This window comes from Psammomys obesus, unplaced genomic scaffold (genome assembly GCF_907164565.1).
Source record: "Psammomys obesus unplaced genomic scaffold, mPsaObe1.curated_primary_1811, whole genome shotgun sequence".
Classification (NCBI taxonomy): Eukaryota; Metazoa; Chordata; class Mammalia; order Rodentia; family Muridae; genus Psammomys; species Psammomys obesus.
The window spans coordinates 9,910,093-9,933,745 of record NW_026596134.1 but is presented as its reverse complement, the minus strand read 5'-3'; the positions used below and the strand labels follow the sequence as shown (position 1 = coordinate 9,933,745).

General features: G+C 38.5%; 1 protein-coding gene across 1 annotated transcript in view; it reads right to left on the bottom strand.

Moving 5' to 3' along the window:
* Trip11 (thyroid hormone receptor interactor 11) overlaps positions 1-23,653 on the bottom strand; it is a 71,015-nt gene that overhangs the window by 27,204 nt on the left and 20,158 nt on the right. The window contains exons 6-15 of the mRNA XM_055592861.1: positions 22,622-22,787; positions 21,786-22,151; positions 18,909-18,949; positions 17,970-18,056; positions 15,192-15,404; positions 11,625-14,639; positions 7,850-7,990; positions 6,937-7,130; positions 3,206-3,369; positions 1,601-1,704 (exon numbers count right to left, since the gene is read on the bottom strand). Of these exons, the coding sequence (XP_055448836.1) occupies positions 1,601-1,704; positions 3,206-3,369; positions 6,937-7,130; positions 7,850-7,990; positions 11,625-14,639; positions 15,192-15,404; positions 17,970-18,056; positions 18,909-18,949; positions 21,786-22,151; positions 22,622-22,787 (4,491 nt within the window). The remainder of the gene's footprint in view (positions 1-1,600; positions 1,705-3,205; positions 3,370-6,936; positions 7,131-7,849; positions 7,991-11,624; positions 14,640-15,191; positions 15,405-17,969; positions 18,057-18,908; positions 18,950-21,785; positions 22,152-22,621; positions 22,788-23,653) is intronic.

Genomic DNA, 23,653 nt, shown 5'->3' with positions numbered 1-23,653 from the left:
AAAGAAAGAAAGAAAGAAAGAAAGAAAGAAAGAAAGAAAGAAAGAAAGAAAGAAAAGAAAAGAAAAGAAGGGAAGGGGAGGGGAGGAGAGGAGAGAAAAGAAGAGAAAAGAAGAAAAAAGAAGGGCTGGAGAGTTGGCTCAGTGGTTAAGAGCACTGTCTGCTCTTCCAAATGACCTGGGTTCAATTCCCAGCACCCACATGGCAGCTCACAACTGTCTGTACCACCAATTCCAAGGGATCTGACACCGTCACACGAATGCACATAAAATAAAAAATTAAATTAAAAAAAAAAGAGAGAAAAGAAAAGAAAGAGAAGAAAGAAAGGGAAGAAAGAAAGAAAGAAAGGAAGGAAGGAAGGAAGGAAGGAAGGAAGGAAAGAAAGAAGGAAAGAAGGAAAGAAGGAAGGAAGAGAGGGAAACTCTCCTCTGATAAGCTTAGGCTGCCATGGATCTCCTGTAAGTTAACAATTCTAATCAAAGCATAGCTGACAGAGATCCGTGTATATGTATGATGAGAGATAAACAAGGAAGTACATAGTAAGCACACTGCTTGCACAGAGTGTAAAACATCCTTCATAGTAAATGGGAAAACAGATAGAATGCCAGTTTCCATAGGAAACAACTGGAAGGAGGACCCTGGAAGAGTATGCAGGAGCTGCAAACGAAGAATTCCAGTTACACTGTGTTGTGAGAAGGTGCGTATTTGCTCAACTGTTATCCTCCTATCGATACATATTTTATATACACTAATGTACACATTAAAAGTTTTATAGCCACTTAAAATTTAATAAAACTTTTAAGACGTAACAGAAAATGTTTCCTTTCTTGGAGTAGTCCTAAACAGAATTTCCACCAATAACTCCAGATAAAGGTATTTTATTACTTTCACCAGCTATTGCCAGAGTCAACCTATGACTGAGAAAAGTGTCTCCAAAATCCAAAGCAAGTTACTTTGGTATCATATCTCACCAGAGGGATTGATTTCACCCATACCTTATACATGACTTTGTATATAAAATAGAAAATAATGAGAAAAAATTTCAAGAGTCTATAAAATAAAAGAATGAGCATAGTGACTCACTCCTGTAATCCCAGTGTCTGGACAGCTGAGGCAAGATCTAATTGCTGAGAGCTCAAGGTCAGCCTGGGTTACAAAGTGAGACCCTGACTCAACAAACAAAAACAACAGAACAAAGCAAACTCCCTCGAATTACTAAAATCAGTAATAAGAGAGAAAACCACAAAAAAAGATCAAATGAGATAATATATAAAAATCTGAATACATATGAAATACAGTATATAAAACATTTTATTCAAAACATAAAACTTCAACTTAATTTGTTTCAACTTAATTCGATTAATTTGTTTTCATCTTGCAGAGTCCCTAAGATACTGAAGTGTGCTAAAACACTTAAAGTGCCTTTCAGCTCACATTTACTGTGCCTGTTCTAAATGTTAAGTCACCTGAGAGATTCAGAGCCTAACGGTTCATTGTTATATGAAGTAGACAGCTGGATATATCCACTCAAACATTAAAATAATGATTAGTTTATGAGATCATTTCCAAGACAAAGATCTTAAAAGAAAGTTGTTTGCCTACCTGCAGTGATAACACTTTTCCTTCCAGACTCTCTGCCTTCTTCTTCCATTCAGCTAAGAGCTGGTTTTGCTTTTCTAACTCAGCAGAATACATAGCTTTTTCCTCTAAGGACAAAGAAAAGATAGAGTGCATCACTTACACTTTTAATAGTTAAAAATATATCTAAAGACCTCAAGGGAGAAGTAGAAAAGTCTTGGTGAACATGTCAAGTGGCACTAACACGAGGTGCCTGTATCTGCCTTGCAGGGTCTTCTCTCTTGGGTAATAAGCTCATTCTTCTTCCTCTGAGACGCACTCTCTATACAGCCTGCTTGCCACACTCTTGTGTTCTTATACTCAGACTAGCAATTACATTTAAAAAAAAAAAAAACAAAAAACAAAACTCTCTTTGTTTTAGTTTAGGTTTTTTTTTTTTTTTTTTTTTTTGGTCCTACCATGTAGCCATGGCTGGTGTGTAACTCAGAGATCCACCTCTTTGTCTCCTAAGTACTAGGATTAAAGGTGTGGACTACCACACCTGGTAGATGTAAGGAATCATATATTTAAAGATTTCAACTATTGTGGAGCCCTATAAGGTCCCAAGTACAAATTAAAGTTTCCCTTAGGCACAAAAATATCCTCTACTCTCCTCCCCCAATCTAGCAGTTAACCAAATTAATAATTATTACATGTGTTGAGTCAACAAACTGATGGTCAGTGATGGCTCACTGGGTAAATCTAATGTTGGCAGGGTGAATGTAAAAAAGCATACTTGGTTCTTAGCATAAAACATTCTAGACTCTGTTAGTCTCTCTCTGCAACAGTATTTTCCACTTAGGCTAGAAAATGTAGCCACCTCAAGGCACAAATATTAACTTGCTAAGAACAAGTTTAATATTTCAAAGGACAGTAATTATGATGATTAATATCTAAAAGGCGCTTCAAAAACCTAACCATTCTTCCTATGTGTATATCATTCTCGTCTCTGTATGCTCTCCTTTTAAATTGTTTTCTTTCTTTGTCAGGTTTTGGAATTGTTAAAACAGGGTCTCTCTAAGTGGTTCTGGTTGTCCTGGAACTCTCTCTGAGTTCTAGAACTCACAGAGACCCAACTGGCTGTCACTCTAGTGTGGGTACTAAAGGTGTGCGCACTAAAGGTGTGCGCCACCAACACACAGGTCCTTGATAAATTTTATTTATTTTCTTTGTGTGTATGTCTGATGCACTTGGGCCACAGTGTGCATCTGAAGGTCAGAGGAGAGCTTACAAGAATTGGTTCTCTCCTTCTACTACATGGGTCCTGGGGAATCAAACTCCGGTCGTCATGCTCAGCAGCAAGCACCTATTCACTGAGCCATCTCACGAGCCATGTACAATCTCCTTTATCACTTGATTCTCCTTCTTCATTTTATTTATCTTTCTAACTCCTCAACTTTCATATTAATTAGATAGCTTTAATCATAAAAGGAGTGAGAATTAAGTTGGTGGTAGCAACTTACCTTTCTCCTTAACTAGTCAGTAACCATTTAAGGATTTCCTATGCCTATACCTTCATATTCAAATAAGGCAAAATCACCGTAACTACAACTTGTCTTCACTTATACATCAAGCCTGTACGCAACTTACCCTGCTGGAAGTGTTCGAGAACCATCTGCAGGTTGGTTAGTGACAGAGCATACTGCTTTACTTGTTCCTGAGACATAGAAAGGTGTGCTGCAGTCTCATCCCTTTGCTTGGAGACCATGTTCAACTGCTCTTGCAATGACTCTACTTGCATACTGGCTTGATGGCTGCAAAGAAAAGAATAAAGGCAAACTGTTCCATCTGTTTAAGTAATTTAACAACAGTAACAACCAAATGCTTTTCCTAAATCACGCTACATTAAATTCTGGTTAGACTGCAAGGTATTTAGTGAGAAAGTAGCAAGACAAAAGAAAGCTTCTCTGCAGTTTCTTAACAGTGGCAAACCTCACATTCCTTGCATATTGACTATCAAGTGCATGGTTTGAAGCCATTTACATTGCTATATAGGCATACCAGCACCCACCCACCCATTACTCAAACACCTGCCCAGCCGCCTCCACAGCTTCGTCTAGTTTTATACATGGATATTCCAATCTTCTCTCGTTTGACCTTCCCTACATTTGGTGTGTTAAATTCAAGTTAAATCACAAATAAACAACAAAAAAACCTTCAAGAGTTGCTCTGATCTGTTTCTGTCAATCATCCTGTAAAAGTAACCATCAGCAAACAATGGTCCTTTTAAAGATTAAGAATTAGGTTAATGTTTTTTGATCACTTCCCCGGATGGAAAGTCTTTAACCAAGGGACAGGGGAGGAAGATGAACTCAGGCCTCATACAGATAGTTAGCTGGGGTGTCTAGGAGTTCCCCTACTCTGAAGAATGAGGAGGAGATGTGGGAGGGAGAGTAGGACTGGGAGGAGAATAGGGAAGAGCCTATGACAGAGATATAAATTAAGTTAATTAATAAAAAATAGACTAAATAAGAAACCATACAAAAAAAAAATTTACAAGTAGCTTGCAACTTTCATGTTTCTAGACTTAAATTCCACAGTAGAATTTACCATAAATTCACACCTGTAGGGACTTTCAACATTATTTTGCCAGCTTTAGCCCTAACAAGGAACGGAGTTTAGTGACACCTTTTTGCATCCCACACATGCAATCATGGTGAACTGCAACTTTCCAATGGCCATTCACTGACAAGCTCCAGCTCTTCCTCTTCCTCCTCCTCTTCTTCTTTTTGGTTTTCAAGACAGGGTTTCTCTGTGTAGCCCTGGCTGTCTTGGACTCCCTTTGTAGACCAGGTTCGCCACTGACATTGAACTCTCAGGGAATCCGCCTGCCTCTGCCTCCCAGAGTGATGGGATTACAGGCATGTGCCACCACGCCCAGATTGACAAACAATTCTGATTGCTTACCTTTTTCTATTAACTTTGTTCTGTCTACATGACAAACCCTATCACTTCTCCAAATACAGACCCAGAGGTCCCTAAGAGACTTACACAGCAACTACATTGGTTGGTTTTCTAATTACTGTAACCAAATACACGACAAGAAGCAACTTAAGAGAGCTTATCTGGCTCAGTTTGAGGGTACAGTCCGCCATGGCAGAGAAGTCATAGTGGCAAGAGTCTGTGTAAGCTGCTGGCCATAACTGCATCCACAGCCAAGAGCAGACAGCAATGAATTACTCTGTTTAATTTCTTTTCCTTTTTTATTTTCAGTCCAGGACCCCAGATCATAGAAAGCTGCTGCCCACAGCTGGGTCTTTCCATCTCAATCACCACCTCTAGATAATGCCCAGAGGCCTATCACGTACAAGATAATAATAAATCCTGCGAAGCTGGCAAAAGTAACCTATCCTGGCTTACATCTTTTTTTGGATTAATTAATTAATATTAATTTTGAGACATGGTCTCACTAGGTAGCCCTTGGCTAACCTGTAGCTCACTAAGTAGACCAGGCTGGCCTCAAATTTGTCTCTAAAGTGCTGGGATAAAGAGTATGCACTGCCATGCATGGTCAGGTTTATATCTTATCTTCAGAGTGTGTCTGGTGAATGGTGATTATTTTCAGACTACCACAAGGGTCTTTATGAGTATTTAATATCCAGTTACCTTATTCAAGACTAACTACTGAAGCTAATTAAAAGCAATTCACTTGAAAGATATTGTACCAAACAGCACCCTCTTGTGGAACAAGAGGCAAACTAAGACCTAAACTGTCTCCAGATGTCCCGGCTGTACTCAGCCGGACTGGGTAGTAGATTAATGCATGACTGTGAGGGTAAAGGAGCTTTCAAGCGCTCAGAAAGTAAACAGACAGTAGGTGTTGCTTTGCCAAAGGGTCAAAACCATCATGCGGCACATGGATTCCATTTACTCATATGACAGATATTTACTATCATCTAGGTTTAATACTTGCTGTGGGAAGAATAGAAGATCCACAGCATTATTTCTAAACACAAGTGAACTTACCCCCCCCTTTTTTTTTAAATAGGAGAGAGTTTAAGACATTCTACAGTCACCTATACATTGAATGTAAGTATGAGGGCCATCAAAGACCCAAGCACTGTTCATGTTCAGAAAAAAGATACCACTTCAGGATTTGGTTTCAGATACGAGGTCTAGGGTACTAAATAATCCTTGTGAAGAAAACAGATTTTTTTTCCATCTATCTTTTTTTTTTTTTTTAAGAAAACAGAATTTTAAAAATAGGTAAGAGTCATAGAAAAACTCTTAAGAGAGTTAGGTCCATCCTTTGCTCAGAACATGAGAAAAGAAAGTAGGGAATAAAAAAGAAATAGGAAATAGTATTTGGGGAGCTGAGTGATACAGACTGGTAGATAACACCAGAGCTCCACTTGAGGAGGTTTATCTGGGAAATTATAGCAAAGGGTAAATAAAAATGGGTAGAGACTGAAAGTATTAGAGAAAATAAAGGGCCTGAAAACTACATGGTACTGTTATAGCCTGAGGATATTTTGGCATTTCTAACTATGTAAAAACTCATGTACAAATGACCACTCATTGTTTTAATTTCCACATTAAATAAGTTTTTCCATCTAAATCAGAAAGCACAATACTCTACCATAAAAGTAGAGAAGGTACTCACTTTCAGTGCTGTCTCTACTTATACCCCTTTGAAGACACAACTGTCTACTGTCTTCTCATACCCCAGCACTGTACACAGTAAAAAGGTCAAGTGTGCTAGTACTACTAGCACTTGGGAGGCAGAAGCAGGAGGATAGCAAGTTTGAAGCCAGTGTGAATTACTGAGACCCTGTCTCAAAAACAAAACCAAGTACTAAGAATAAAATCTTTATACTGAGAAAAAAGAAAATTTTAAATACTTATGAAGGGTCACTCAAAACTTCTCCCTGGCCACAGGTTGGTTCTTCAAGGTGGCCTATGTCTCCAACCTGCTGCTTCCTGCACACTTTCATTTCTAACATCCATATGCTGCAAACCTTCAATGACTTGCTCAAAGTAAAACCACATGAATTAAATTAGCTCTTGGGGAACTGAACAGAGCCAGTAAAACCTGCCGGTATCGTAGGACTATTCCCCTAAAATGACAAGTGACAGTGCAGACAGTATCTAAGATGGGTGAAGTGGCACAAGTCTGAGTGCTGGATTCTCATGAGACCCATACCGTGTGCCTGCCTTGAGCAAGCTTTTTCACAACACTGCACCCCAAGACTCTTCATCTGTAAACTGGGAACAATTACGTTTGTGAAACGAACTAATATAAGAAATATGTTTATTGAGAATGATGCTCAACAAGTGACCAGTTTAAAGTTCATACCAAAAAGAAAAAAAGGAAAATTCACCTTGCATTTTCCATTGCATTAGAGGATGAAACTAGCTTTTCCTCTAGCATTGTGACCTTCTTCCTCAGTTTAGCCTCTCTATCTTCTGCAGCCAGAGCTTCCCGGGTATGAGAATCTTCTGACTCTAAGAGGTGGTCACGCAGTCTCTGTAGTTCCTGGTTTAACCGGGTTTCTTTGTCATGTAAGCGTTGAACCTAAGTAGAGGACTTTTCTTTACTTTCCTTCTACGTAATGCCCATCCCCCCCAAAAAATTAAATGTTTCCATATTATAGAAATGTATTAGTATAGTGTACCAATATATTGTTATAATTGTTACTTATAACACTTATTTTAAATCATAATATAATTATATAACATGTTTTACCTAACTATAACAAGTGTAATTATTATTGTGAATATCAATTATATTATATATAATATATAATAGTATATTAATATACATTGCAAAGTATGTTTATATCAAGAAAACCTTTTCCCAAATTACATAAAGATTCCTTAGGAAGCTTTACTTTGCAAGGTCTCATCTCATGGGTTATAACAGAAACAGAAATATACTGTAAACTGTATATAAATATATATATACTAAGTATATATATATATATATACTTATATATATGTATATAAATATATAAAATATACTATAAACAGAAGTACTGGGCTCCTATGGCAGAGTACCTTTTTAGTAAATCTCATTTTTTTTTCATACTTTATGAATGAGATAATTTTCTTATGCAAAAGGTATGTGTCATCGTTTTCCCTTTTGAAAACAAATTTATAATGTACCCCAGGGAGATTAAAATCCTCCTATAGCACATCAAAGGAAGAGAAAAACCACAAGATAATTTCATTTGCCTTAGTTACTGGTTACTAAACATACAGCTTGAGTTACTGTCTATTACAGTGAAAGTATACCTCATTCTGCAGGGTACTGTTTTCCATTTGCTTCTGTTTCAGGGCCAACATAACTTGGTCTCTCTCCTGTTGAAAAGTAACTGTCTTCTCCTGCATTGATTTAACTGCATTTAAAAGTTGATTTAACTCCCCAGCCTTGCCCTTTTGGAAAGAAACAATTTTAACTTTAAAAGAGTTTCAAAAAGTCATTTTCTTCATTAAATAACTTTAAAACAGTTAGCAATAACAAAGTCAATAAATCCAAAGACATTCTGAGAAAAAGATAATGTGGAGGAGCTTAAGGAGACGTGACATCTAACTACACTGTGGTATCCTACACTGCACTCTGCAGCAGAAAAGGGACAAGAGATGACTACCGTAGAATTCCAATAAGCACAAGCCTCAGTCATGCTGCAATGCTGGTTCATTAGCTGTAACAACCAGTGAAAAATGGAAGATAAGTAGAAATAAGAGAAACTGGGCTAGGCTGTGGTGGCACACGCCTTTAATCCCAGCACTTGGGAGGCACAACAGGCAAATCTCTGAGTTCAAGGCAAGGCTGATCTACAGATAGGGTTCCAGGACAGACAGGGCTACACAGAGAAACTCTGTTTCAAAAAAAACCAAAGAGAGAGTGAGACACTAGGTGTGAGGCTGATGTAGATGAACATTTTCTTCACAATCTCTACAACTTGTCTATAAGCCCAAAGCTATTCTAAAAGTAATTCCTTTAGATTGGGAGGGTAATATAGACAAAGAGAGAAAGAGGGAGGAAAAATAAATTGCACTAAATGCATTTGAAAAGCCATAGGAAAACATTATTTTATGTTTACTTAAATATATATACACACACAAAACACACAAGTGAATGTATGTATTTATACATACATATAGTTTAAATGAAGTCATACCACTTGGGGCGATACTGGCCTCCACAAGAGTCACAGACTGTCCTACAAAAACCCCAGTGCCGGGCTTTGGAAAGCTCCCTTTGAGCTGTTGTTAATCAAGAGAGTCCAAGAAAGCCCCAAAGAATATTGGCACAGCCCTTGTCTGCCTCCCAGCACTTGAAGGAGAGACCCTGCTGCCGCAGACACACACACTGTGGACACAGGGCTTGGAGGAACTGGATGGGAATGAGCTGGAAACCTCCTCCCTGAGCACTAGGCTCTCAGAATACCTAAAGGTGGATGCAAGAGGCATAGAAAGAAAAGCAGTTAGTGGTCCTACCCATCTGCAAACTTGTGGACAACAAGGACTAGCCTACCAAGGTATCATCAATAGTGCCACAGTAGCATATGTTAGAGGCAAGAGGCAGCTGTCGAATAGGACTTGCTGCCTCCTGGGAGAATTCATTCCTGGTCATGCAAACCAGTGGGGTCAGTGGGGTCATAGACCTAAAAGAGGGCCTACTCTTCCCACTTTACTAAACCAGGATAACTTCTAACTCCATCCTAAAAACGTATCTTTCACCCACCGTAAGTGTTGATTTCACCCTTCAACAAAGAAGCTTATTTTTGGAGTGGAAAGAGATATTACAGAAATTCACAACTAGTCAAAATAAAGAGAACTGACCATGAGGTGCCCATCCCCAGTTACTTCATCTATAACACGATCTCTACCTAAGGTTCTGGGAACAACTCAGAACAGGGGTGAGAATAATAGATAACCCTTGTGAGGTGGCACACCATCCGGCTGGCGATCAAAGTCTCAGACTTTGGACAGTTTTTGATTTTCAACTAAAGCTGTTCAACCTGTATAGGTTAAGCACAGGTACCTTTAAATTAATAAAGAAAATTATAAAAAAAATTTTAGCTTATACTAAGTATAGTCAACTAATAGAATACTTAATACAGATCTTCAGTAAAGCTGCATAATTTAGATCTGTACATGTCAACGAAGTAGAAGGAAATGGCACCAACTGCCAAAACTGCATTTTAAAAAGCATACAAAGTACAAGAAGAGACTCCACTGTCCCACCTCCTAGTTATGCTCTTAGAACTGTAAGACACACCAGGCATGGTGGGGCACACTTTTAATCCTAGCAGTTGGAGGCAGAGGCAGGCGGATCTCTATTTGAGGCCAGCCTGATCTACAAATGGAGTCCAGGACAGCCAGGGTTCTTGCTACACAGAGAAACCCCGTCTCAAAAAAGGCAAACGAACCCTTTAAGATACTACACCCATTGTCAGAGAACAGTGGAGTCTTAGGCCTTGTAAACCAATTATAGACCACTACAGGCCAAGACCATCAAAGCTGAGATCTCTGGAAGACCTAGGCTAGCTTCACAAAGCAGTCAAGCTGACTCCTGGTTCTCCTGCCTCCATCTCCCAAGTGCTAGAATCCCATGCACGATGCCTGGCAGAGTACCTTGTAAATCAGATAATGCAGGACCCTTACAGAAGAACCCACCGGCAAAAGAAGTCAAGCCATTTTGAACCCTGTGCCTAGGAACACACATGTTTAAGAAGCAAATGCTGCACTGGGGTTATATCTCAGTGGCACACGGTCTCCCCAGTAAGCATGAAGCCCTAGGTTCAATCTCTAGTATGGCCAACAGAAGAAAGAAACTGTCCCTGAGCATTGCATTCTTCTGCCTATCATCCCCTTTTAAATTTCCAATACCAAAGCACAGAATTCACATCTAAAAAGTAACTTCAAAGACATACTGCAGCAGCAAATCTTCAATAGTTCTTACTACACTGAACATGTAAAATTCCACTAAAACAGGTTAAAGGAGCTTAAAATGACTACATAAGCCAGTGAACACATCAAAGGCTACTGACACTTTACAGTTAATTGCTATGATCCTCCATTTTATGAGTGAATAAACAAACCAATATAATCAAAACATAACCAAAGTTCTATTGGTGACAGAGATGGAATTAGAGTATTTGCAGGGCCTATTATGCCTAAGGAAGTACTAACTCCAAACACTTTTCTGTGTTTTGATTGATCCATTAGAGTCAATCTAGGGCCAGCTAGATGGCTCAGTAGGGAAAGATGGCTAAGCCTAATGCCTTGAATTTGATCTGAGAAACTCACATGGAGGAGAAAGAGAGCTGACCTCAAAAGACATTCTCTGGTTTCTACATGTTCACTGTGCCAGAAGCACACATACAAAATAAATAAAAAATATGTAAAATCAAATTTAATGAATCATCCAGCATACTTTTCTAAGAATTTGTCACATATTATATGCATAATTTTGGTGTTCTGAAACTTCTCAGTTTCTCTCAAACATCCAGAAATATATACACACACAAGCCACAGTGTAAAGGTATCCTTACTGCAGCTCATGGTCAGACATTTCTTAGTGCCTCCCTTTTATACAGGTATCTCTAAGATGTTGGTCATTTCTAGAAGCTACTGAAATATGCCTGCCCTGTGATTAACATGACTTGAAGGTTCCCTCTGACAGACTGAGGAAATAACTTGTAAGCAGAATGCTTGCCTAGTGCTCGAGGTCTTGGGGGCCGTCTCTACCACCCTCTTAAGAAGAGGGCTCACTTCTATTACAAGAGAGGATGTTACTTGCTACTGAATCTTTGTTTTACGCTGAGGAACCTATGAAGAATTAATCTGCTACTAAAAATATTTGAAAATATATAGTAATTTTGGGGAGAGACTTCCAAATGTCTATGAGGAAACTGCACCCAAAACAAAATACTTTGAAATAACTATTACTAAGTGAAGAAGTTTAGTTATCCTCAGAAACAGCATCAAAAATTAAATAACCCACATTAAAAAGGCTCCTTTGTCCTCAGCAGTTTCTGCATACCCCATCCAAACCTACCTGCTCTTTTTCTTTCAATAGTTGCTCAAAAGCAAGTGCCTTCTCTCTCATTGAATGGCATTCAAACTCTTTTTCTCGTAACACCATGGAAACTTTCATGTTGGTCTCTTGTAATGCCTGATATTCGGTTTCCTTCTCCCTGGACGCTTCTACTATTTTTTCATTTTCCCCTTTTAATTTACAAATGTCCATTTCTAAAATCAATATTCTCTCCTTCAAATTTGTCACTGCCTGCCTCAAAAGCTCATTTTCATTCACTTTGTTAGTGAAATTTTCATTTGAAGAATGTAACTGGTCACTTTTGGCTTTGATTAAGAGGTCTTTTTCCTTAAGTAAGTTTTGTAAAACTTCTTGTTTCTCCTTCAGCTGTTTAATTTCTGAATCTGTTTGTTTGTGTTCTTTTCTTTCTACCTCTGAGGAAGCAGCAACAGAGTCTGACAGTCTGTGGTTGTTTTCCTGGAGCGTTCTAATTGTGGCGTCTTTTTCCTGCAGTGATTTTCTCAGATCATCTACTTCTTGTTGAAGCAACTGAGAAGACTCATGTGGCCCAAAAGACTGGCTTGCTTTAAGAGACTCTGCTGACTGAGAGTGAAGTGATGAGCCAGAAGAGAGCTGAGGTGACATAATATCAAGTTTTCCTAACAGGAGGTCCTTGGTATTGCAAAGCTGCCCTATGCTATGCTGAACTTGTGCCAATTCCTGCCCAAAATTCTTAAGCTTGGTTTCATTCTGCTCATAACTTTGGATCAGGCCAGTGTAGTCCACTTGTAATTTAGAGTTGTTATCACTGTCAACCGAAACTTGTGTCTGAAGTTGGTGAAGCTCCTCCTGCAGCTGGGCTGACTCGTGCTGCATATTCTGGACGGTGGTCATTACCTGCTGCTTCCACTCTTCCATTTTCTTCACTTGCTGTTTTAGCTTATCCCGTTCCTGTAAGAGCTCTTCAAACTGGTTACTGTTCACTCCTCCAGCCTCGCTACCGCTGCCAGAAGTCTGCAGAACTGTCAGCAGGGTCTGGCACTTCTGACTTAGTGCATCTATTTCAATGTCTTTTTCTCGGATGATCCTGGATAAATTCTGAATGGTTTCTTTAAACATATCTTGACCACTACTTTCAACTCGAGTAGACATTTTTTTATTCTCATCTTGCAGCTTAAGAAGGGCTGCTTCTTTGGCACTGATAATATCTATCATCCTGTGATATTCTGTTTTTAGCTGGCTATTTTCCCTTGTCTTTTCATTCAAAACAACCATTACTTTCTCTCTTTCCATAGCATAGGCATGCAGCTGCTGTTGAAGGTAAACAACATCCTGAGAATAGGAAGCTGAGGAGATCCTGGCATGAAGAGCTTGTATCTCCAAGTCTTTCTGCTGGATAATCTGAGTGAGCTTGCCGACCTCATCTTTGGACAGCTGATCAATCTGTTTAGTTAAAGAGATGTTCTTTTCATTCAGAAGCTGAATCTCCAGCTCCCGCTCTTTGATCCCCTTCACTAGCCTTTCTGTTTCAGCTTTAGATAGATCATGCTTTTCACTTCCATTTTCTATATTCATGCTCTCAACTTTTGTTTCTTGAAAAATATCAGAATTGTCTGTTTGAATGTCCCGCCTTTCTTCGTGCAACTGGGCTTTGATTTGTTCAATTGTTTTTTGCAAGTTCTTAATTTCTTCATCTTTTTCTAAAAAAAGCTGGGTGTGTGTGATACTCATTTGTTCATGCTGGTATTTGAACTCATCTATTTCTTTCTTCTGCTCCTGTAGAGACTGGAGTAGTTGCATCTTATTCTGGTTTTGATCTTCAATCATCTTCTGGTGCTGTTTAATTTCTTCTTCCAGATGATCCTTGATTATATGCAGCTGAGACAGCTCAGACTCTAGTTCTGCAGTGCTGTCAGTGGTTCTAGGCTCAGGCCCGGGCACAGCCCGACTCTGCTGCTCCCTGAGCCGCTCCAGCTGTTCCTGTAGGTGATTGTTCTCTTCTTTCATATATCCAAGACATCTATCCTTTTCCTCTATGGTCTGCCTTAAAGTCTCATTTTTGCTTAAGGCCTGAACACATTTGTCTAATTCATTCTGCAATTCTGAACTTTTTTCTTTAAGTTTCACAATACAAATTTCTTTCTCATTTATAAGTTGTGTCAACTGTCTCTGCTCTTCTAAACTACACGACAAAGTTTCCTTGGTATGTTTATGATCAGTCTCCATTTGCTCAATACTCTTTTTGAGCCCTGCTATTTCAGAGTCTTTTTCTTGGTTGAGCTGAATTAAGCGCTCATGTTCCAGTTGTAAGGCAGAGGTATTCAGGCTGCGTGTGCTGGACAGCTCCTCCACAGCTTGTTTGTACTTGTTTGTTTCTTCCAACAGCCTCTTTTCAGCTTGACACAATTCTGCTTCTAGCTGAGCCTTTTCCCATTCCCGCATGGCAGTTTTTTCCAGAGAAATCTGGTTGTTGCCAGAAATAGATTCTTCCAACTGATTTTTCACATCTTCACATGCTACAACCAACTTTTCATTTTCCATTCTGAGATCAAAAGCAACTTGCTTTAAATGCTCATTGATCTGTTCTATTTCTGAAAGATTCTGCTTTAAGTTTCGAACTTCAGTTTCCCTTTCTTTAAGTACGTCATCCTTCAAATTACTGTTAGAGCCCTGAGTTTGAGTTAACTCATTTCTGACTGCGGAGAGCTCCTCTTCATTTTGTCTGATGTGTTCCCTCAGTTCACAGTTCTCCTTCTGGATGATGAAATTGTTTTTCTCTGATTTGCTCAGCTGATCTACTAAATCTTCTACTTTCTTTTCAAGCTTCTGTTTGGTTAACTGTAAATCACTTAGGGCCTGTTCACTGTGAGTCAGTTTTTCTTTCTGCATGTCTAACTCTTTGATAACATTCATTTTATCATCCTCAAGTTGATGGATTCTCTGCTTTTCGCCATCTAGATCCTCTTTCAGTTTCTTGATGACATTATCTCCTTCACTTTGTTGTTTTGATAGCTGGTCTTTTATCAAAATCACACGCTGAAAGAAAAATTAATTTGCACAATAACTTTGTGACATTTTCTCATGCTAGTGTCTAAAGAAAATTTTGTAAAATTTCATATATGATAAAACAATAATCTAACATTTCTAATCCTTCTTTAAAAACTTTCTATCCTATCATGTCTCACAAAATAATTTACAAAAAGTCCATTTTATCATTTTAGGGCTAAAATAAAAAAGGTTCTGGCTTTTTTAAAACATCATACATATTCTGTTTCCAACTTTTAAACACTTGGGCTTCAACGAACGGTAGCCCACAGCTGCTACCTGTGTGTGCAGCAGAACACAGCCTTGCTTACTCGTTTACACATCCTTACTCAGGGTTGAAACAGCTGCAAAGAAGGTATGTTCTGTAAAGCCAAAACGTACTTCACTAACTAGCACCTTACAGACAAAGCTAAGTCTCTGATGACATCATAAATGAACTAAACTATGAAACCACAAAATATTATTCCTGTCTATATTAATTCAGCACCCACATGACAACTGGAATCTGCTGTTCACACCTCATCACAGTTAATGCAGTGTTACCTTAGTGGCCTCTTGGTTCTCCTTGTCGAGCTCTTCTAACTCAGCCGTGAGTATTTCATTTTCATGAATACTCTGATTCAGTTCTTGTTCCTTCACTTCCAAGTTGAGTTTCAAGTCACGTATTTGAGAAAACAAATCGATGTCCCTTGCAGCTGTACTTTTAATGACTTCATATTCATTGCTCAGTTTGGAAAGTGATATCTGAAGTTCTTCCTTAGAGGACAAGGGAACAGGGAAAGCAGCACATACCATCAATGAAAAGAGACATCAAAAGATTGAACATAACAAACACAAACAAACCTACCTGAGAGATCTGGTTTCCATCTTCTGTACTGGGAACATTACCAAACAAGCCACAGCCTCAGTCATGCACAGCTTCACTTACAGCTCCACAGAGAACATTTCTACAACTCTGTGTTCAGCTTCTAGTCCTGCCTCCTTTGTAGAAAGCACTGTCAGTGCAGAGCCTTTTCTAGTCCATTCCCATGGCCACCTCCTTATCCTCACGCATACCAAACACAATTTTATTAAAAGTCCCCAACCTCCCAGCTCTTTATCTCTACTGCCTAATACCAAGACAGACTAATAAAAAGGAAAATATCAGTACTCAACCAGACTAAGAGTTCTAGTTGAAAATACAAGACCTTCTTTTCTCATTTAAAAAAAAAAAAACAAAAAAAAAAACCTTACTAATTATGTTATTCTGCTACGAGACGAAACCTTCTCTTTACTGAAGAATGTACTTTTCTGTTTCCTTTGCCTTCTGAGCAAGCAGACCATGTTCCCTCTCACAAACCCAGCATTACTAAACACAGACCTACACATGCATTAACAGTCTATGAAAACCTAAGAAATCAGAAAGCTCTCTATGATTCAACATTTTTCCACAATTATGTCTTCCCCCAGTACTTTTTAAAAACTGAACTCTGAGATCTACTTTGAAATAAATAATTTCAATTTCCTTTAAAAAAATCTAATACTCCCATGTAAAAAAAAAAAGGCCTATAAAACTGTACGAGAGTATCTCTATCACGTTTCTCATTTCCTTCCAATCCAAATGGTTACTCTGAACTGTCCTTGAAAGACAGAGCGAGATGCAAGGGTTCATGCCTGTCACCCCAGCACAGGTGAGGCTGAGGCATGAGAGCTGCTATAAATTGAGGCCAGTCCAAACAATACAGCCATTAACAGGCCAGGCCAGTTTTGGATACAGAGTGAGACCCTACCTCAACAACAAACAAACAAACAAACAAACAAACAAACAAACAAGAAAAAAGAAAAAGAGGAAGGTGAAGGGGAGCGACAGCTCAACAGTTAAGAGCCCTTGCTCTTAACTCAAGTTTAGGACTTAAGTTTGGTTCCCAACACCCACATGGCAGCTTGCAACAGCCTGTACCTATAGTTCCAAGGAATATGATCTCTTTTGGCCTACACAGGCACTAAGCATGCATGTGGTACACATACTACATGCAGGCAAAACACTTATACACATAAAAAAATTGTAAAAAATAAAAATAAAAAAGAGAGAAAGAAAATATTTTCTTAAAGCCTTCTAAAGTTATCTGTCCACGTAAGAGAACCACAAATAACTTTTTTCAGGTTGATCTAAAAACACATATACATCCGGCATTACTAGGTGGGAAATAAACACAATTCAGGGGAGAGTCACAATGAACACTAGCCATCAGCAGGAAAGATAAACAGTTATCAGAAAATTAAAAATATAAGAAAAGCTGACAGACTGTACAGTATATGTGAACAGGTCTACAATGGCCTAACTTCAAAGTGTATTTAGGCCAGTTATATAAGGAGCAGGATTCAGTGAGAGCAAAACCAGAAGCACATACACAGCAATAAAAACTGTGACAGTGAGTCACTCCCGGCATTCCATGGATAGAAACAATGTCAGCAAAGATCTCACAATGTCCAGAGCTGGACACAAACACAATAGAATTAAAAGATCCATCATGACTCTTTGAGAACACTGCCTCTATACTTATGTGGAAACAAGCTGAAACTAAAATATATAGCATATTGACACTGGTATTTTTTAAGGATATATATGCAAAGCCAGACATGTATCGATAGATCCGAGAGAAGTATTCGAGGACTTTGTAACACAGACTGTCTCTGGGAAAGAGGTCATATAACAAATGCATTAAGTTCTTCAGTATGTATTACTGAACACATTCATCCAGAAATACACATTACTTTTTAAAAATTCATAATTTAAATTGAGTTCAAATTCTGACCTTTAACTCAACTCCTAGCTGCCTCTATCAAAGTATCTGTCAATGATAAATTCTCAAAGATATTCTCCCTAGACCAAACAGTGTATCACAGCACTCTATTCCATTTTTGCTACTAACATATACAAAAAAATAATTCCATTTATAACAGCAAAACTATCCATCCTCATTGCTCACCAATATTCTTATTCCTACCGACCACAAAATGGCTACATTCTGGAGCATGTAAGCCAGACCTCTTCACATACCTGTTGTCGGTGCTGCTGTCAGGACTCGATCAGAAACCATTTCTTTTCTGCTCGTATCTGTATGCCTACTGGCTTCTGTTTGCACACACACCCTGGCCAGCCTCTCACACTCTGAACCTTGCCCAGATACTCCAACCTGGCTTGGCAAGCATTTCTACCAATGAGCTCAGACTTGTTCGGAGGACTCTATCACAAAACATTCCACTTTCATGTAAACTGATCCTTAGCTGGGACCTATGACACACACCATTTTAGTTCTACCTCATTTTAACAGCACCTACCTTTTCTTGACTCAATAATGACTTCTCGTTTTCTAAAATTTGGACACACATTTGAAGTTTCTGATTGTCTTCAGCAAGACTGTTATCCTATAAAAATGTTAAAGTAGTATTTTTAGATAACACAGAATTTCCAGCATACAAGAAAGCAATCTAATTACACAGTTGTGCAATTCTACTCAGAATATCTTTAGTAACATGTAAAGATTAAAATAATTCAGTGTTGGCTAGTTTAGAATCAGTCTTTCATTTTAGACATTCTTATATATATTCTTATAGAGTATTTCTTTATTATAATTTTTAAAAAAGAGCTGGGTGTGGTGGTGCACTTGGGAGGCAGAGGCAGGCAGATCTCTCAGTTTCAAGCAAGCATGGTCTACAGAGTGAGCTCTAAGACAATCAGGGCTACACAGAGAGACCCTGTTTTGAAAAATAAAATAGTAACTTCTAACTAATGCACAATGGCTAGTGAGATGGCCCAGCAAGTAAAGGCACCTGCTGTGCAAGCCTGGCAGCCTGAGTTTGGCAGCAGGAACTCATGCAAAGGTGGAAGGAAGGAAGAGACTCCTAAAATTACTGTGACTTCCAAACGCGCATGCATGCACACACATGAACAAACACATAAAATAATAAAATAAAATAAAATAAAACAAAATAAAATAAAATAAAAACCCTTTGAATTTTTTAAGGAAAATCTGATATAGGATCTGGTACCGAAAGCATACTGTCTACACTTTTAAATTCCTCTGCAACAACATACCTTTACCAATTACGTAAGAAACATAAATTTATAAAAATTTGTTATTAAACATTAAGCAGGTTATTAAAGTTTCTAGAATAAATTTATGTGAATTTGTGAGAAAACAAGATAAGCCAACACAACAAATGAAAACTCTCTCAGTAGACCAATGCCCAGCATGTTCTCCCGTAACAAGAAGTTACCTGTTTTAAACTACTTAGTCTCATTATTTCATTTTCAGCATCTGTAAAAACAAATGAACCTGACATTACTTAGAGTATTTTAATAATTGACTTCTACATTAAACTCAGAGGTGCTGCCCAGTAAAACAAAGTATATTTATAGACACAACTAGCAAACAGGTTGACAGTTTGAAGTTCGAAAAAAATTGTGCCATTTTCTATTTCTATTATGACTATAAAATGTAAGTTATAAGCTTAAAACCATGTTAAAATCCAATGCTTTGAAAAAGTCGAATTATCACTATGCTCTGGATGAGGCATAAATTACTGTCCTGACAAAAATAGTAACAATTATGCTTCAAAATATAATCCATTAGTTTGAAATAGTGTAAGGTCTAAGACAGTTATGTAAAAACAAAACAAAACAAAAAACCCAAACAAAATTGTAAAACTTGAAAAGCAATACATAAACATTTACATCCTAACATATAATTATCTCTCAAATATTTAACGTGACTTAGAAATGAATGCACTGCATACAAATCCAGAGAAAAAAGGTTCTAGAAGAGGAACCCAGAGACAGAATAACATGAACTCAGCTGAAGCAATTCATTTAATGCTCATTCCAGGACAACTGAGCATTTATGACAAAGCCAGTGTTAGATGAGAAGCAGAAAAAGTCAGTCCTTGCTCGCTAGGAGCTTACACTTCAGAACAGAATTGTGACAGAAACAAGTACACAATGATTACCACAATGTGATACGGCATTATCAGAGCGAAAAAGGCAAACGTCCAGTCCTGGCCAGGTGGAACAAAAGGGTCCAGGAAGTGGCCGTGCAGGCACTCCTCCTCAGGTAAAGCCTCCACTAAGTCAATGTACTAGTAGTTGGCCAAAGGAAAAATAGGGACACTACACAGACAGTGCACCATATACAACTGGGGAAGAACTAAGAGAATGCTGGATGAAGGAACCACAGAGTCCATTACGGCTAAAGTTTACAAAGCTGGGCAATGGGGATAAACTGAGAAGTAGATAGGAACCAGACAAACAGAAATGACATGTCCAACTAACAAAGTTCAGATTTCATCTTCAAGTTCCCAGAAAGCCAAAAGTACTATAAAGTAGGAGACTAATTGGCTTTGCATTTCTAAAAGTTTATTCCAGTTATAGAAGGGGAAAAAGATGGACTGAATAACAAAACCAGCAAATAAACAACCAACATTTTTCTAACACTCATTTGGGAACAGATGCTGTTCAAAAGGAAAATCTGTAGAAAGCAACTCATGGAGCCCACAAATCACTCCATCCCTATAAGAAAGATAATACTATTGCCTCACTCAGCCCCTGTGTTTTTTAAAGACTGACTTGCATGTGTGAGTGCATCTGTGTGCTTGTCCTTAGGCAAGAGAGGGTGTTATATTTCCTCCTGTGTCACTCTCCATCTATCTAGTAGTCCTTTGAGGCAGGGTCTCTTTCCTGCATCTGGTTCTCACGGTTTCTAGGCCAGGCTGGCAGCCAGCAATCATCCTGTTTCCACCCCTCAGAGCTGAGGTTACACATACAAACAGGATGCTCAGCTTGATATATGGATGGTGGGATCCAAAGCCTGGTCCTCATGATTATGCAGCAAGCATTCTTAACAACTGAGCCACCTCTCCAGGACCCAAACCTCTTGTTCTTAACCATTTTCTACTTTTTCAGTTAACTCAGGTAATAAGCAATTATGACTGAAGTAATTCCATGGTTATAAAAATAGGAAAAGAGGGAAGGACTGGGATTATGGCTCTACTGTTAAACAGACTCAAGTGGCTCGCTCAATATGATTACGTAAACACACTTATTTTATAAAGGAGCAGACCTACTTGGGGATCTAGATCCCCACTGCATTGCTTTCCCTTCATTCAAGTGGCAGCTACCAGTGCTGATGCACCCAAGAAACCCTGGTCCTTGGGGACGCAATCCTGAAATATCACTCACAGAGAAAGAAGTCAAAGAAATAAAAACGACAGAACTTGGTCATGGTTGGTTGACTTCTAGAATTCTGCTTCCCAAAGGTTGGAGAAGTGATACAAGGAAGGGAGAAGAGAAGAGAGCTTATTTTAAATTTAATTTTAGGTTGAAAAATCCATGATATACACAGATATGGCTGTTCAGGTCAGGAGCTCACGAGAGTCTGGCATGTAGGAATCAGATATGGGTGTTCACAAGCACACAGGAGCTGGAAACATTCAGAGCAGGAATGAATGAGTTCAGAGAGTTTATACTAAAAGACGACAAAAAAAGATGACAGTAAAATGCATCTTTCACCTGAAGAGCTCCCTCCTACTATTTTCCTGCTATGAATATTTGCATAGTGGTGTTTGCCTATTTACTATAATACTCAATTTTTTATACTAGTATTTAAAACACTAAGTATCAACAGGAGTACAGAAAACAATAGGATACCTATGGCTCCTATCACTCAAGCCTTTGCTTCTATATAGATTACTTCAAAGGGTAACAGGAGATTATTGCTGATGAATGCTACATTCCTTAACTGAGGCGTCTGGGCTCTGATTAGTTGTCTACATTGAAGAAACAGAGACCAACACCTATAAACAACAATTCCTATATCCATAAACATTTTTCAGAAATCTATTTGGCTTTCTAAGTCACTGACTTCCATGTAAACACCTAAGAGAATAAGGAAGGGAGTCTGAGAGACATCCTGTTAATCCTTAACCCTTATTAGCAGACAACTATTTGGTGCTGAATCCAAACCCCACAATTCTACTCAGGTTACATAGTCATTTTCACAAATACTCCATTTTCATAAAATATGCAATTATTCAACTGCTTGTCCCTAAAAAGACCTAGTGTGCCAAGAAACACCAATGTAAGTTCCAAACATTTTATACCAGTCAAAGCTTGCTGTAATCTCAAGACCTCAGCAGCTGAGGAACTCTGTGAGAGAATCCTCTCCTCCTCTGTCACAGCGTTGTCACTCTGCCTCCGAGCAGGAGGCTGTGACTTGCCATACTCCAGCTTCAAGCGTTCACACTGCTCAGTCATCTGTTTGTGCTCCTCTTCCAATCGTTTTTGCTCTTTCCTCCAGACCTCTCGGTCATGCTCTGCAGAAGACACTCTTTTATATATCTCTTTTATTTTGTCCTCAAGTTCTTCAATTTGTTTGGTAGATTCTACTTTTTCCATCTGTAAAATTTGAATAGTGTTTTGCATCTCATACATTTTAGAGTGATCAGTTACGGAAACTCCTGAGCCACCTAAAACAAAACAAGAGGAATCAAATGTCAAGTTGCAAAAAGTAAATTGCTTGCCATATAAAATACAGATTTGAGAGTTTAGAACTTGGACAAGTTAGAAAGTTAAATTACTATATTATAATTTAAATAAATTAAAAGTAAAATACTCTATTTGAACCAATACTAATGTCTACACATTTGAGTTTGAAACAAAGTGAAAATATCTCTATTTTTTTGCTGTGGTGTCATCAGCAAACACAAATCCATAAGCTTTAAGTTATTGACAGTGTAGAGGGCCTTTCCACGTCTATAGACCCAGAAAGCCAGGGCACCACTGTAAACTTTGCAATGAGCAGAATGAGCTGCTTCTTATTCCACAGAACTTGGTTTAAATTTACAACAGTATTCTGGTATTCTGATCTACGAATCATCTAAGGTTTGCTACTTAGTTAACACTGTCATCTAGTCTGTGAAGTTAGTGAAGTCATAACCTTGCTGTAACAGATTTTCCAGTTCTTCGATTCGTTCTTCATAGTCACTTAGCTCCTCTCGATGTCGACGACTTATCTCCATCAGTTTCTGTTGATGTGCATTCTGCAACACTGACATTTCGTGCTGATGATCATCAATATCCTGACTTCTGCTCTGTTTAAGTTCCTTAAACAAATTTAACAATGTGATGATCAATAGATAATCAAATAGAGAGTGTCTCATTTCACTGTTGTCTAAGTTTGCATTAATAAAATTAATTATCTGAACATATTAAAGCATTCAACCACAGTCCACAAATTAGGACAATTGTGACAGATCCATGTCTCCTTAGGGTTTAAAAAGTTGTCTTATTTTAACATAGAAAGATCAAGATGCACACAATGAAATAAAGATAGGTAAAGTATCATTCCCTAATACCTGTGGCCATGGATACTTTCTTTTCTTAAGGACATATACCCTCCATACTAGAACGAAGATCCTAGCTTTGTTTTGTTGTTTTGAGTAGGGTCTTTCTTGTTACATAGCTCTGGCCGGTCAGGACTCAATGCATAGCCCAGGCTTCCCTTGAGATTGTGACAATCCTCCTGCCATAGCCTCCTAGTGCCAGGATTACACGTGCTTATGGCCACATCCAGCTCTCCGACTAATCTTAGATCTTGAAAGCAGTGGGGGTCACTGCAAATGTCTGACAATGAGCACAGCTAGTCACATTCTTATTCTTTGGAATGCAGTCCATATTTCTAGTACAGCCCTGGTGCTAGATGTATCATTTAGTTATGTCGTCTAAACTGAGAACCTTACCACATTGCTCTAACAGACTCGAGTTCTTCAATCCATACAGGTTTCCCTTCTGCTGCTATTGTCTTGTTCAGCCATCTTTCTGCCAATCTTGACCTCCCAAACAGCCAAGAACAGTGCCTCTACCCAAGCTGATAAACATCGCTCCAGGTCCTCATCCGGAGAAGCATCATGAGAGTGTATCCTCAAATCTGGCTAGTGTGTTCTGTGAAAGTCATACAGCTGTTCCCAAT